The sequence below is a fragment of the Malurus melanocephalus genome, unplaced genomic scaffold, assembly GCF_030028575.1.
Source record: "Malurus melanocephalus ecotype Western Australia unplaced genomic scaffold, MMel_1.1 scaffold_182, whole genome shotgun sequence".
In the NCBI taxonomy this organism is placed as follows: domain Eukaryota; kingdom Metazoa; phylum Chordata; class Aves; order Passeriformes; family Maluridae; genus Malurus; species Malurus melanocephalus.
Genome location: NW_026623414.1, coordinates 530,461 through 544,711, shown reverse-complemented (window position 1 = coordinate 544,711; position 14,251 = coordinate 530,461). Strand labels below are relative to the sequence as shown.

The 14,251-nt window shown below is 41.4% G+C and overlaps 1 protein-coding gene across 3 annotated transcripts in view; it reads right to left on the bottom strand.

Moving 5' to 3' along the window:
- Window positions 1–12,794: 12,794 nt before the first annotated feature.
- Window positions 12,795–14,251, bottom strand: part of LOC130577545 (golgin subfamily B member 1-like) — a 34,458-nt gene continuing 33,001 nt past the window's right edge. For all 3 annotated transcript variants that reach the window (XM_057372990.1, XM_057372992.1, XM_057372991.1), the window contains exons 28-29: window positions 14,082–14,196; window positions 12,795–13,474 (exon numbers count right to left, since the gene is read on the bottom strand). In XM_057372990.1, coding sequence (XP_057228973.1) covers window positions 13,316–13,474; window positions 14,082–14,196 — 274 coding nt within the window. In that variant the 3' untranslated portion in view covers window positions 12,795–13,315. The remainder of the gene's footprint in view (window positions 13,475–14,081; window positions 14,197–14,251) is intronic.

Sequence of the window (14,251 nt, the reverse complement as noted above, 5' to 3'; positions counted from 1 at the left end):
AGAACAAGAATCTTTTAAATCATTAAAAAATGGCCAGATGAGGGAATTTAATCCTCCCCTCACTGCTGATGCAGATGAGCGATGCACCCAAGTTTCTAACCTGTTTTTCAGAAGTGAACCACACAAGCTGGTTTGTCAAGCTGATGCACAGAATTCTGCTGTCAAGAATGCCACTGAAATATTAACCAGAAGTCTGGAGCAGCCTTCCTACCGTGAGCACATCCAGAGCACAGGAGAGATGGTTTATTTATCYTGCATGGCATTTGAAGTCAAACTTCATCCAAATGAAATCGTGTGCAAGATGCCACCTGGGYTTATTCCAGCAGGATTATCATTCTGGAGTGTTTTATTTTGGGSAAAAAAGTTCAGTGAGGATTGTGACTTTGAGGTCGCAGCACGTAGAGGCTTTAGGAGGTGATGTATTTGTGTTTCAAACTGCATTTCTTTGTAAGGGATTTTTTATTTCTGATACCCCAAGAGCTGATTCCCAGACTTTAGTAGCAGGTCTGRTCTCTACGGTGAATTTTATATTTTGTAACAATCTATAATTTTGCCATTTGGATTTTTTTTTCCCTAAATCGATCCCTGCTCTTCATAAACTCCCTTTTCAGCCTCTGTACTTTCTCCCAGTTGCTGGTGAGATCAGCTGTTGTCTGGGAAACACATCCTTGTGTTCTCCCGAGGATCCCGGCCCCGATAATGAAAGAAATCCCTTTGCATCCCTGGGTCACATCGTGGTAATTCAGCAGCTCTGGGAGAGAGCCAAGCAGCTGATTCACTGGGCAACCTGCACAGCAAAATTCACTTTACAGGACAACCAGAGGGAAGGAGGTTCCAGGAGGAAAGCCTTCCTGACAATCCCCAGCAGCAGSACAGGGAATTGCACACATTCTGATCTCTCATCTTGGCTATTTCACAGTCCAGTGRAAGCCAGGACTGGTTGAAATTCTTCTCTGGTTTAATTAGAGGCTTCCAAGTCCTTTAAGAACATAATTTTCTCTGGGCCAGATAGGAAATCAGTTAAGAGCAAACCTGCTAAATTCACAGCCTGATTGTGAACAGCTCTCTMGAAAATTGCTCAATGTCAGCATCAKCTTCAGWGGAAGTTGATGGCTCAAGGCTAAGAAAGGTTATTTGCCAACAGCCTGGATGGAAAATGACTGCTCTAAAAAACGGCCTTTAGGATGGGTGCTCTGGGASGGCCAAAAGGGGAAAGATAGCCCTGGAGTGGGTACAGACTAAAGGGGAAATGCTGATTCTGTCCTGAGAGCAGGAACGAARGGATTTCAAACAACTCCTTTCAGCACAAGCAGATTATTTGTTGTCCTACCTACTGACACCGTCCCCATGATTTTTTAATGACCTACCACACTCCTGGTCCCTTGCTCCAGGGAAAGCAAGCCTGCATTAAAATGATAATAAAAAAATCCCCAATGCTGGTGATTTATAGTCTCTTCCTGAGCTGTGCAAATGATCCACTCTSCCCAGAATATTAAAGCCATTTGCCATTCAAACCCAGAGCCAATTTCCACAGAGGACCTCTCCCATTAATTGAAGGTTAGATCAATATCACTATTTGTAGTGTGTTTGAAATACATGCCAGGAGACATTTCCATATTAAAATTCAAGCATATATTGCACTGACAAACTCATTCCTGCCTGAGGCCAACCTGAAACAGGAGATATTTCACCCTGTTTGTCTCATTCTGTCGCTGGGCTTGGCTTCCTCTTTCGCAGATTTAATTCCCCTCGAAGCTTTCATTGCTTGTTGTCACCACGTTACACTTCTGGTGTTCTTTRTGTCAGGACTGTTGCTTTCTGGAATCCCCTGTCCAACCAGCACAGAGGGATGTGGAATTTGGGTGATTTTTACTACTCTGTGCTTTGCTCACTGTTCAATGTGATGGAAGCTCACCCAGGTTGTCGCATTCCTGCTCAGAGTTTCTGGCTGCAGATTTATASAGAAATAAAGAGCTTTACCCAAAGCCAGTGCAGACAAGACAGAATTTTACCAGTTAAGAGTTACAGCAACTGCTAATCAATTAACTGGGACCCAAATCTTGCTCTCACCTTGTCACTCACTGTGGTCAGCCGCGTGTCTCAGCAGCAGCGCAAGGGAAAACAGCCCAGGGGACCTCAGGAGCCTTTTCTGCCTCTGTTAGGAAGRAAAGGGCACTGGGAGTAGAATCAGAAGTGTGAGTGCTGCCCACTGTAACCTTTTAATTGAGTTAAGTGTATTTTCCACTCCTCTTGTTGGATGGGAATGCACGATCAGGAGGCCCAGGTAATGAGATCTGCAGGCTTCACTTTTTACATGAAATGCTCATCAGCACCATCTRTTATTAACCTCTGCAGTAAGAGATCACCAGGTCCTCTTCCTTGTTCATTAAAAGTTTGCCAAATAGAAAAAGGGGTCAGTTCATCCCAAGCATGGTGCCCTCAGTGACCTCAAGAAGTTTTCCACCAACATGATTTGCTTTCACCACTGTACATTTGTCTCTCTTCCCTCTCCATTCTGCAAATATGAGGTAACACAGATGTCATTTCTTTTTGAAACCCATAATCCCCAATTAATGTGACCAACAACCATTTTAAGACAAGGTTAAATTAGTTTSGGGGTTTTTCATTTCCATTTTGTGTCTCCAAAATGCTGCTTCTTTTGTAAAACAGATTTTCTTGTATCGAGAGATTCTTAGAATGTCAGCAAAGCCCTACCACAGAAATAACTAATCCCGAGAAAGGTTCACCACAGATGTAGCATCCAACTTTGAAGGGAAAAATGGAGGGGAACCCACCCCCGCAAAGGAAACCTTCAAAATGCTCTGTGTGTTTAATGAGCAAACATCAAGATCTGTGACATAACTGATGGCAGTGTCTCCCTCAGAGCTGCTGTCACTCACCAGGAAAACGTCCCTGATGGGAACTGCAGAACTGAATTGCAGAGTTAGAGGAGGCTGAGGGCTCAGCAATCACTTCCAGGACTTCCATTTAAAATCTCAGTGTGAGATATTCCATGGATTTAATAAATTGCACCCACAGAAGCCATTGCAGCTGGGCTGGTTTGCATTTAAGGTAACCTTCATATTGATGAATATTTTTTTCCCTACAATTTTCTCCTAAGAAAAGAAGGTGTTTCCCCTGGGAAAAAACTGTATGAGGGGGAATGTCTGCTTCTTCTTGTATTGGATAGATTTTTCTTACATTTAGAAGGAATAATACTTAAATGATGATGACAACTTTTCTTTGTTAAAGGGAATGTGGGAATATAGCAGTTGCTTTGAAGTGACACATTATTGCACATCTTCCCAGGAAAAYAAGTTTGAGAATAAATGGAGGCTTTTTACCAAATTAAAAAGAAGCAATTGTGAAGTAAAAAGAAAAAARAAAAAGAAAAAAGAAAATTTTAAAATATGCACGAGACAGCTTCTTGAACAGTTTGAAAGCAGCAAAGTTCTGAAACAAACCTCAAACACCCTAAAAGGAACCACATAAATATAAATATTACAACATCAGTCCAAAGAATATCATGAGATAAAAACCATCTCAGCCTCTAAGTCTGGTGAGGTTCAGCGGCATTGAGGCCTTATAAAAACCTTTAAGAGGATTGAAGTTGTGGAGATGTTTACARGGAGCTGCTCCACAGGGARWWAAARRRAAAAAAAAAAAGGAACAGCCTGGTKGATTTGAATAAGGAGCTGATCAGAAGGCTGAATCAGCCATTTGATAGGGAAAAAGAGGGAAGAGATTAAAGCTTGGAGTGAAGACACATCTTGGGTAAAGAAAGGAAAATCATCAAGGACACAGGCTGGGAAAATGACCTTTAAGGGAGCATGGTTTTAAAAGACACAAGGCTTCATTAGTCAAATGSTCMAATTMGTCATTTGGCCACAAGGGCCARGTGGGAGGATGTGGCATTGACYAAACCATGTGCTGAGAATGTTAAGAATTTCACCTTKTAAATGTACAGAAAAGACATCACCACTGAAAAGGCAAAGAACGGAATCTGTGACTGATCATAGCTCTGTGCTGAAGTTGGAGAAGACTCAGCCCAAACCATCCAAACACGGGGAGGGTTCTCCCTTGGGAACAGGAGCAGGTCCCTGCCCTTTTCCTTCTGCTCCCACTGCTCATGTCACTCCTGCTCCATCCAGTGCAAGCTGTTGAGTTTCCTTTCTCCTTGACAGCTCCAACAGTAACTTTCTGCTCTGAAGATGCAAATATTTCCATATTTTAAGGTAAATTCTAAATTATGTTGATACACTTACCTTGAAGTCAAATAGTGACTCAAATTCACTTGGTGATGGTGCGCCTGCCCTTCAGAAAAATGTGATCTAATCACAGTCATGGACTGAACAAAGCAGATCATCCTCAGCCACACAAAGTTATTTGTGGTCTTTGATTTGCTGTCCTGCATTTCTGAGAACACAAGATTTGTCTTTGGAGTGTCTCATCCACTGAGAAGCTGATGTTATTTACTGAAACAACAGAATCTATTAAAAATACAAATAGCTCTTACCTAGAGCCTCATTGTAGAAGACAAATCTTTCTTCTTCCTCTACCAAGTTCATCTGCTCTTAAGAGCTGTGATAGAAACTGGAGATGCCAGCCAGGGACTGAAGAGAATTTTGTTGGGAAGAGAAGGAAACTTAGGGAAGGGAGGCAAGAAGAGCCCAAGAACTCTTCTGGTTATGTGCAAGGACTGTAAAAATTGCACTTGCCACCTTTTAAATATTTTCTTTCCTTGCACCACATTAACCTACAAGAGCTTGAGATTGAAATGTGAGTTATGTTGATCAGGAAGGTGATAATGCAATTAATCAGGCAGTTAATAGTGCAATTCCTTTGTGTAAGGTGATTTATTATCAATCTGAGCAGTGAGCAACCACACAAACTGAAACCAGAATAATAAAGTAAAATTCACTCAGACAYTGAGGAATTTATGATTTCCATTTGCTTGAGAAGATGTGGATCCTGGTAATTTGAACTGATTGCTGTTTCAAAGAGGGAATGAGGGTAAGATCAACCTCTCTCAGGTAGTTGGAGCAGAACTTTGAAAAATCCTTTTTTTTTGAMAGGTTTTGCAGCTTTTATCATTAAGAGACCATTTGAATGAGGAAAAATCACCTTCAGATGGAACTGGCAGCAGTAAAGTTGTTAAAAATTACTTTAATCTCCACTGCAGTTGGAGGCAAAGCTGTTGTCTCCCTCTGACTATGACCCCAAATGCTGGGGTACCCCCTGCTTTCTCCAGAGAGGATGTTTTTGCCACTGAGATCCTTATGGAAGTCAAAATCCCATTTCACAGGACTGTTGCACCTGTGGATTCCACCCCTGAAGTCTCAACACATTATTTCTCTCTTCATCCCCTTCCTTTTCCTGCTGTTAAAATGAGAGGAAGGCTCTCTAGGCCAAGCTGCATCCCTAAGAAAACTCCAGGAAAAACCCAGCTGTGTGAGGCCAGGACAGCAAGGACAAGGACATTTCTTTGGGATTTMATGTAAAAGGAAAATCACTGAAGCCAGTGGATAACTTTCCATTAACCTAGGTCAGCTTTTTACTGACAGAATTCATTGGAGATGACACCCTGGGATAAATTGTTTACATTGATGGCAAGGCTGCAACCATGCAGCAGTCTAAGGTTTATATATATATTTATTTATATACAAACACACCCAAAATGTACAGAAAACACAGCTGGAAGAAGCCATGAAGAATAGTCTGGCTSCTCCCATCTCAAGGAACAATCAGYTTTGGTTCTGTCTCAGAAATTCCTCTGCTGGAGCAGCCACAGATTCCTCCAGCAAACAAACCCAGTGACAGACAATTTCCACCATTTTCAGAGCTTTCTTGTCTGGCTAAAACCTCACCTGGTCCCGTTTGAACTCGTTCCATCTCGTTCTGCCTGACCCTCAGCAAACACAACAGTTCACCYTCTCCCTTCCTGGCCACTTCWGACCACATTTCATGGAATCATTYAGCATGGAAAARCCCTCTAAGGTTGAGTCCAGCTKTAAACCCAGCACTGCCAAGRCCACCACTAACCCATGTCCCCMRGTGCCACRTCCACAGGGCTTTTAAATCCCTGCAGCTTCTGACATGAGGGGGTTAAACTCACATTTTGAATTTCAGAAATTAATGCCTTCACCGATAAAGTCAACTTCTAATGAAAAGTACGCTTTCAATTAAAGAGCACASGAATTACCAATAGTTCATAATAATTGTAATGAATTTAATGCCATCAGTAATAAAAACCAAGCCTTGCAACAATCTTGAAGCCCAGATTTGTCATCCCAGTAATGACAGAGGAGCAGTCCCAGACACGTTTTCTGCAGAGCTCTCCCCTGGGTTAAACCCTGGGCTGTTCCCATGGCTGCTGGTGGGTTTGATCTCCCTGTTGTGTTCTCTCCCAGTCCTTCCTGCTGTCAAACTCACAGCTTAATTAATTTATTTACACTGTTGTTAATGGATGCATAATCTGCATAATTAAATATATGCCCAAGGTGGGCACCGAGGGAAGTGCAGAGCCACATCTTCTCCCAGGCAATTCTACAGCTATATTCTGTATATAAATCACACTTATTTCTATYCCTGGAGAAATTTGCCATGTGGACTTTTGGCCAAAAGATGTAAGTTTTTCRAATACCTGAATAATGTACTTTTAATATATTACTTTTAGTAATATAATTTTAAATTTATATATTTGATATTTTAATATATCTATTAAATATAATAATTATATTAACTATATAATAAATAATTAYTATATAATATTTATATAATRTTATATATAATTATATATAATAATATTATATATAATTTATATAATATWATATAATTATTATATATAATTATTAACTATATAATAAATATTTTAAAGATATTAAATATATCCCATATAATAAAAATAATTGCTTTTWAAAAAWWTTATTAATATTTTTATGGCCATATTAAAATAGACAGAAAGCAGGCAAGAGCAAGTCTGCCAAATTCACATCTATTCACCAAATTTACTGGGTTGGGGATTTATTCTCTTGATAGCTCATTTTTTTCTGRCCCAACACGTTCATTTCTGAGCACAAAACATCAGGATAGTAAATTTATTTGAGGAATATCTTAAAAACAAGTATTATATCCTAGAAACAAGTATTATTAGGCTTCAAAATTAACTTCAATAGAAAAAAAGATCCTCTCTAAATTTGAAGCACCTGCAATATCAAGAGCTATTCAGAGCTGTAGTTATTCATTAAGAAAGTCATCAGCTGTATAAAAAAAATCGATTCTATATCAATCCTCTAAGAAAAAGAAATAATCAAATGTTTCCAGAACTTGTCTTTGAGATGCCAGGCCAACCCTCATTTGAAGGTTTGGAATACAAATGCAGAGAGAAGTTGAATAAACCAGAAAGTAATCACATGAAAATTAAAAAAAAAAATATAAATCAGATGTAAGAAGAAATTTACTGAAAAGAAATCAGGGAAGAGAAGGAAACCTCAGTGCTGACATAATTCCCAAAGTCCTGGCATTTTCAGCGGTGAGGAACAAAGCTGGCCTCATAAATCTCTGGAAGTTTCCAGGTTTTCCCTCCAAACCAGGCCCAGTCAGGCCCTGCATATCCCGTTAAATCTGACTTAATGATAACTGGGATGTCAATGGATAATGGATACTCCACAAGAACCAAAATCATCCAGTGCTGATTTTATAGGGAATTAAGTGTGAGCAGCAAGCACTCCAGCAAAGAGAAACTCCTGAGGAGGACTTATCCCAAATTATGCCAGCATTTCCATGAAACATTTGCGTCGCCATCAGAGCCAGAAAACGCTCGATCCTGATGTCTTCCCCCCCACACCTTGTCAGGGTCAGCTCCTGGCAACACCTGATTGGAGGTGGACAATGGGCTGTGTAATTTTGCAGTTAGAATATTGTGGGTTGAGGCACAGGAGAACAGGAATGTTCTGTTCCAAATCCTGCCCGCTCTCCTGCTGCGTGTCCCACACCATTCCCGCACCATTCCCGCTCCTACACCCGGCCCCAGCCTTTGGGGATATCCCTTTTGCCTCCCTGGGGATGCCTGAGCACCGCCCTGCTGTGCCTTTGTCCCATTTTTGGCACCTTACCCAGGAATTCTCTTGTTTCCTCTTCATCTTGATGCTTGCAGGGGTAGGATTTCCAAGCGCTGGGAAGAAATTTGTGGCCTGGATCAAAATCCCTTTTTATTCTGTTTGCGGAGGATCACAACAGTTGTCAGCTCTGTTTCGTGGCTCTTCCCTTCCGGTGTGGGCTAGGGAGCCACTTCCACAAGGAGCCACTTCCATAAGTAATTCCTGCTCTGGGTGTCAAACAGAAGAAAAGCCTCGAGCTGCAGGAGCCTGTTTAGTACCTGACTATGATTCGAGTTACAGCCCTGCCTGAGCCTCCAGCACATCACACCCTAAAAATAATCAACCCAGCCAGGAGTTCAAACCACAGGAAAGCACATCCCACCTTTTTAACCTTCCCTAATTCCTTCTTCAGACTCAATTTCAGATGTTCTGCTCTTCCAGCCAGCATCACCCAGAGAATGAACACACACAGCATGTGCTGGGCACAGRACAAYTGCCAGCTGCAGACAARARAACATCAAATAGTGACCTCCAATTTTAGTTTTATGCTTTGTCCTACAGGAAAATGTTATTTCTTGCTGAATGTAGGCGGTAGGAAAATTATCAGGAAGAAAATCWTAACGGGATGTAYTWWRAAAAGTGTTCCTGCAGRAAGTGGGAGAGAATGAAATCCTGAAATCCAAGTACTGTGCTTCCATCTAGAGGAGCAGGTGGGCAATGATTTTCCAAAGATGAACTGAGGAGCTCCCACTGCTCCTGATCAACTTTGTTYTGCTCATTTGGAACACTTTGGGTCCATGGATTTGGCACAGGGACTGAGTTTAGGTATCTGGGTTATAACTGCACCTCATCCTACAGTATTTTCCAGACCCAGATGGTTCCCAAAGAGCCCAGGACATGGGGRATATTTGAGGGATTTAGCAGAGTGAGAGCCCTGTGGAATCCTCTCCATGAGCACCTGGGACATCCTGGAATTGCCATTTCCACCGAGATCACTGCACAGAGCCAGGGGAGCTGTGCTGGATGGGGAATGCCTTCTCACCAGCCAGACAGTAAAAGCTCACTTTTGGCAACAGAAAAACATACTTCAGGGAAAAAAAAAAATTTAATCACTCTCTCAAAGAATCAGTATAGGGATAGGAAGGASCAGTGTGTCCTCTCCTCTGGAAGTGACAGTGAGAATGTCACACGGAATGTGAGATGTGGGCACCACCCATCAGCTCATGTGGGCAAGCACTGAGGAGGAAAAATCACCCCTCCCCAGCACCCAGGTTTTGCTCCCGATTTCAGTAATTTAATATCTTCCCCAATTCCTCACTGAGTAACTGGAACCTGTTTCGGTTTTGTTTTTTTTTTTTTTTTACTTTAGCTGCTTTTTGTCATTGTCAAATGTTTTGCCTCAGTAGGAACTTCATGACTGATGAGTATGTGTAAAGTATGAAATAAAACACCCACCTTCCCCACATCATCCCAGCTGGTGATGATTCCATGCTCAGGGGGATATTTCAGGGTCAGGATCACTCTTTCATTTTGTGCTTCATCCCCCACATCMCTGTATTTTTGACCCATTCCAACCATAGCAGCCTGCAAAGGAAATTATTCCAATATCAGMACGGTCTATCAGGATTATCAGAGCACCACTGTGAAGGTAAAACCTCACATGAAATACTGTGCCTGCTCCTGCCCTCACAGAATGCATCCCAAAAACACGCAAGGAATTAAAATAGGAATTTGTGGGCAACCCCTTTGTACCAATTCCTTCTACAAACTCCCCAGAAAAGAGTGAGGCAGCTTCAAAAATGAAGAAGTGCTGCTTATGGGCACACAGGAGCCCAGCCAAGGTGGGCATCAGCAAACTCGTGGTTCTCCACAAGGAATGGGTCCTGTGTCATTGCACAAAAAAATAAAGGGAAGGAATTGGAGGTGGCAAAGGTACAATCTCTCCGGCTTTACTTACTCAGTTACATTATTTTGCCTTTAAACAGTGAGGTTCYCCCTTGCTGGAGGTCAAATGGTTTTGGAAAACATGTATTTTGCAAAAACTCATTAATTAATATAAAACAGAGACAGATTTTCTAACAGAAAAATAACTTATTAAATACAGATTTTAACAAGTTTGTCACACTTGCATTAGGGAGCCTGTCATGATTGCCCCAAATAATATCACCACATATGAGGTAAAACATTATTCATCACACAGAACTTCAGGAGAGGGTTTGGACAGCCCAGAAAAAATCAAAACCTGACTCATGATATGAATAAAATCCAACAAGTGGGGCTTCCTCTCCCTAAGACACCTTCATATCATTAATACACAGTAATTTTGGGAAAGAATCAGCCTAAACAGCAAAGTCAATGCTTAAACCCTGATCTTACAGTCATGGGAAGTATCCACAGAAATTCCCACTTGAACAGGATTGAACAAAGCAAATCCATCACCCTTTTGCTCTTTCCAAAGGGGAAATCTCTGGCTGCAGCCTCCAGGCTCCGGTGATATCTCATTATTGGCCTYGTGGCCATGGGCAAGCTCAGCTACAGGACTCACACTTGGCTCTGCTGAGTGTGATTAATTTAGATTTATTCTAAATTCCACCTCTTCCAAGGGGGAATTATCTTCTGGAAAGTTCCTTGGTTTCAAATGAATTGATTGTATGCAWGTACCACCTGCAACATTAGAAGTTAATGGTGAACAAACCACCAAAACCATCCATTACTTCAAAAGACTGCAGTTCTTCCCTCATGGAATGTTGAAATTTGTTTTTTGGTTTGGTTTTTTTTTTCAGAGTGTGATCATCAATCTCAAACAAACAACCAAAAGTTGAAGTTTCAGGGCAGCTTTGAAATGACAGCCACTCTGTAATGTGGAGAGCTCACTCCACGACCTATTTCATATTTTAAAGAGGCAGATACTTAATGAAAGTTGTTATTCTGGGAAAAAGAGCAAGAGGCAGCTGGCACAACTGCCCAGCAACAGCTCAACTTCAGAAGCTGGCCAACACCTCCAATCCTGCTCTCCCTGAAATTCATGGCCAAACTCCCATCAAGAGCAGGTCTGACTTTGGATCCCTGGGTTATTTTTAGGACAGGAAAACTGTCTCTTTAGGCAGAGCTGGGAAGGGTTTTATTTTTCCTTCTTTGGCAACTTCACTCAGTAAGGAAAGGCACTTAGAAATGTGAAAGGAATGAAACACAGCATTTGTCCAGCTCTTGTCCCTAACATGGCAAAAACTGATTTTATCACATAAAATTAGAAAGAGCTTTTAATGTAGGAATGTTTATTCCTCAGTTCTAGTAGCTGGTATTTTTGAACATWCACATTGCCATGAATTGTTATTTTCTTCCAAAACCCTCAGGAAAAGGCTTTGGACTGCACTAAACCAATTATTGAGCAGCAGTTTCCAACATTACAGCACTGCAGTCAGACTCTGACTCCAACACCACAAAGCAGAGGGAAGCCCAGCTCTTAAATACATCGGGAATTACCTCAGCTGTGACACAGGAATGTGAGAGCAGAGGGTTTTAAACAAATTTCCTCAATTTGCTTGATCTCAGACCAAGTGAAGCCAAGCATTTAAATCCTGAACAGTATCATGAACACACTCTCAGGGCAGWACTTACCCAGGAAAAGCTGCTTCATAAATCACATGAGCTCACCTCCCAACACATTTTTATCAGCCTCTAGAATGGAGTTCATAGAATATCTACAGGTTAAGCCATTCAGCATTCTTTTTTTTTTTTTTTCCCGAAGTTTGTGCTTATCCCAGTGACAACACTGGGCCTGAACAAATTAGGACAGAATTTCTAACACCTCTGGATCCTTTCCCACTCACTAAGCCTCAGGACAAAGGGCTGTTCTCTCTCTCCCCAAGGCAAAAATCCATCCCGGATGAGTGAGACTGGAAAGACTGAAGGTCCACTGTTGCCATTGGAAAACATTCTGCTTCATTATCAMATCATTAGCCAAGAACAGCTCATTATCATCCTGCTAACATCCTTCTTCAGGCTGGGAAGGGAAAAGTCAGCGTGTTCAGCACTCATGTTCCCACTGTACCTGGTGTTTATGAGTTATCTCAGTACCTGGGTGACACCAGGGACTGAATCAGCCATTCAGAAGACATGAGTCACCACTGTTTAAAAAAAATAGCAGAATATATTGGATTTATATRAAAATCCAGACCTTTACCAGACTAAGAAATAGCAAAGGCCATCAAAAGAAGGTGGTTTACAGTATTTACCTGCAGCAGGAACTACCTCTTAAGCAGATAAATCATATCATTAAAGTATCTCCAAGTCAACCTTGTTTCTGCTCATCAGTAAAACCGATGGAACCCTTCCTTTTCCGTAGTCACTGGGTTTTCCTTTTCCCCACAAAATTCTTGGTTGAATTTATTGATTTGTACCTTGAAGCTGAAACATGTAAAATAAGTAAGGTTGTGTCTTTAGAAGCTTGAAATTCACGTGTTCTGCAGCTGAGGAGCATTTTGCCTCCAACACAGCAGAAGCTAAACCCCACCAAGAAAAGTGCGAGTAAATTTAAAAAAAACACCAAACTCCCACAAGCTACAGGAAAAAAAAATACAAAAATATAAGAAGCTGCAGATATTTACATTATCTCAATTGTGAATCTTTCATCATCAGCTTACCTCATTAGCACACAGATCTACGCATCTCTTTACAAACTGAATAGCAAAGAAGGACCTTCTTAATTCTTTTATTTTCAGCCAAAAAAGAAAAAAAACACCCAACCAACCAAAGAAAATCAAAAATTCAGTAGTTCTTCCTTTATTGCACTCTATAAAACTTCTTGTTACAATCAAGAAGCCAATATACAATAATAGCTTGATATTCCTTTAGAATTTATAGTTTGACTCTTAAAATAAAATTTGTATAGAAAAGATATCATTTACAACCCATTCAGTAGTAATCAACCATTATGTACCCACAAACAATATTAAATAACCTGTATGCAGCAGTTTCCTTAGAGGGCAGAGGGGAATATTTTCTCCTTAGCAAATATAATATCCCACCATTCAAGAGCAATTCAAGTCAACTTTGGAGCAAGTGTGATATGCACAAATGTCACTGGAGAAGCTCGAGGTTCCTGTAGTGTGCYGAGGATTTGTACCACCGTGTCCAGTGCATAGCAAAACAGCAGCATGTGAGGAGGAGGAGGCTCTGGGGCTGGGCTGGCAGCACCCACGGGGAGGGGAATGCATTCAGAGCACACCAGWGAGGCACAGCAGGACAAGGAGGTGTAGTGTCACCAGGTAGGTGAGGAATAAATAGCGGGATTTGGCTCGGGACGTCAGCAGCTTGGAGCAGTAAAGGCTTCGCCCGCGGAGCCAGCGGCGCACGGAAAGGGCTCCTCCTTTCATCTGGGGAAGAGACAGAAATGATCACAGAAATGATCATGGATACACATCAGCAACAGCTCCACAGCAGCAACAGCTCCACATCAGCAACAGCTCCACAGCAGCCTGCATTCCTGAGGCACTACAAACCTTCTGCTTCTGACACAGCAACCGACACCAAAACACAACCGATCCCAAATCCTGCTGCCAGCTCTTTTTCAGTTTCTGTTTACAACCTACTCTCAAAATGTTCATTCCTTCAGAATTAACCCCCACCATAAACGATTTGAAGGCCCAACATCAATAAGAGGATAAGGGAATGAACACAGGCTGTGCATTATGCAACTCCACACACATAAATATACATATTGCATTCTGGGCATGCATAATTAAATGCAAACASAGTTGATTGAATGGCCACATGTGTACTATAAATATGATTACACACATTTTTTAATCTGGACACATGCAATGTGTTTTCTGCACAGTTGACACTGTCTGGCAAAGACAATGCCAGTTGGCACAATTGACAGCTGCTGGTGTTTGATTCCCAGCCCATCCAGAAAGAAATTAAGCAAGTTTTTCCACCACTTTTTTAATTCAGGGTTTTTAAAGGCTTTCATTTCCTTACCTTTCTCACAACAACATGTTCACTGGGATTGATGATTAAGGCTTCCCTCTCCTCCTCAGTCTCCATCTGGACCGTGTAGTCACTGGGGACAGACCTGTAACTTCCTACTTCAAACCTGGAGAAAAACCAGAGACAGACACAGAGCACTGAGTTAGCTCCTCTTGTAAGTA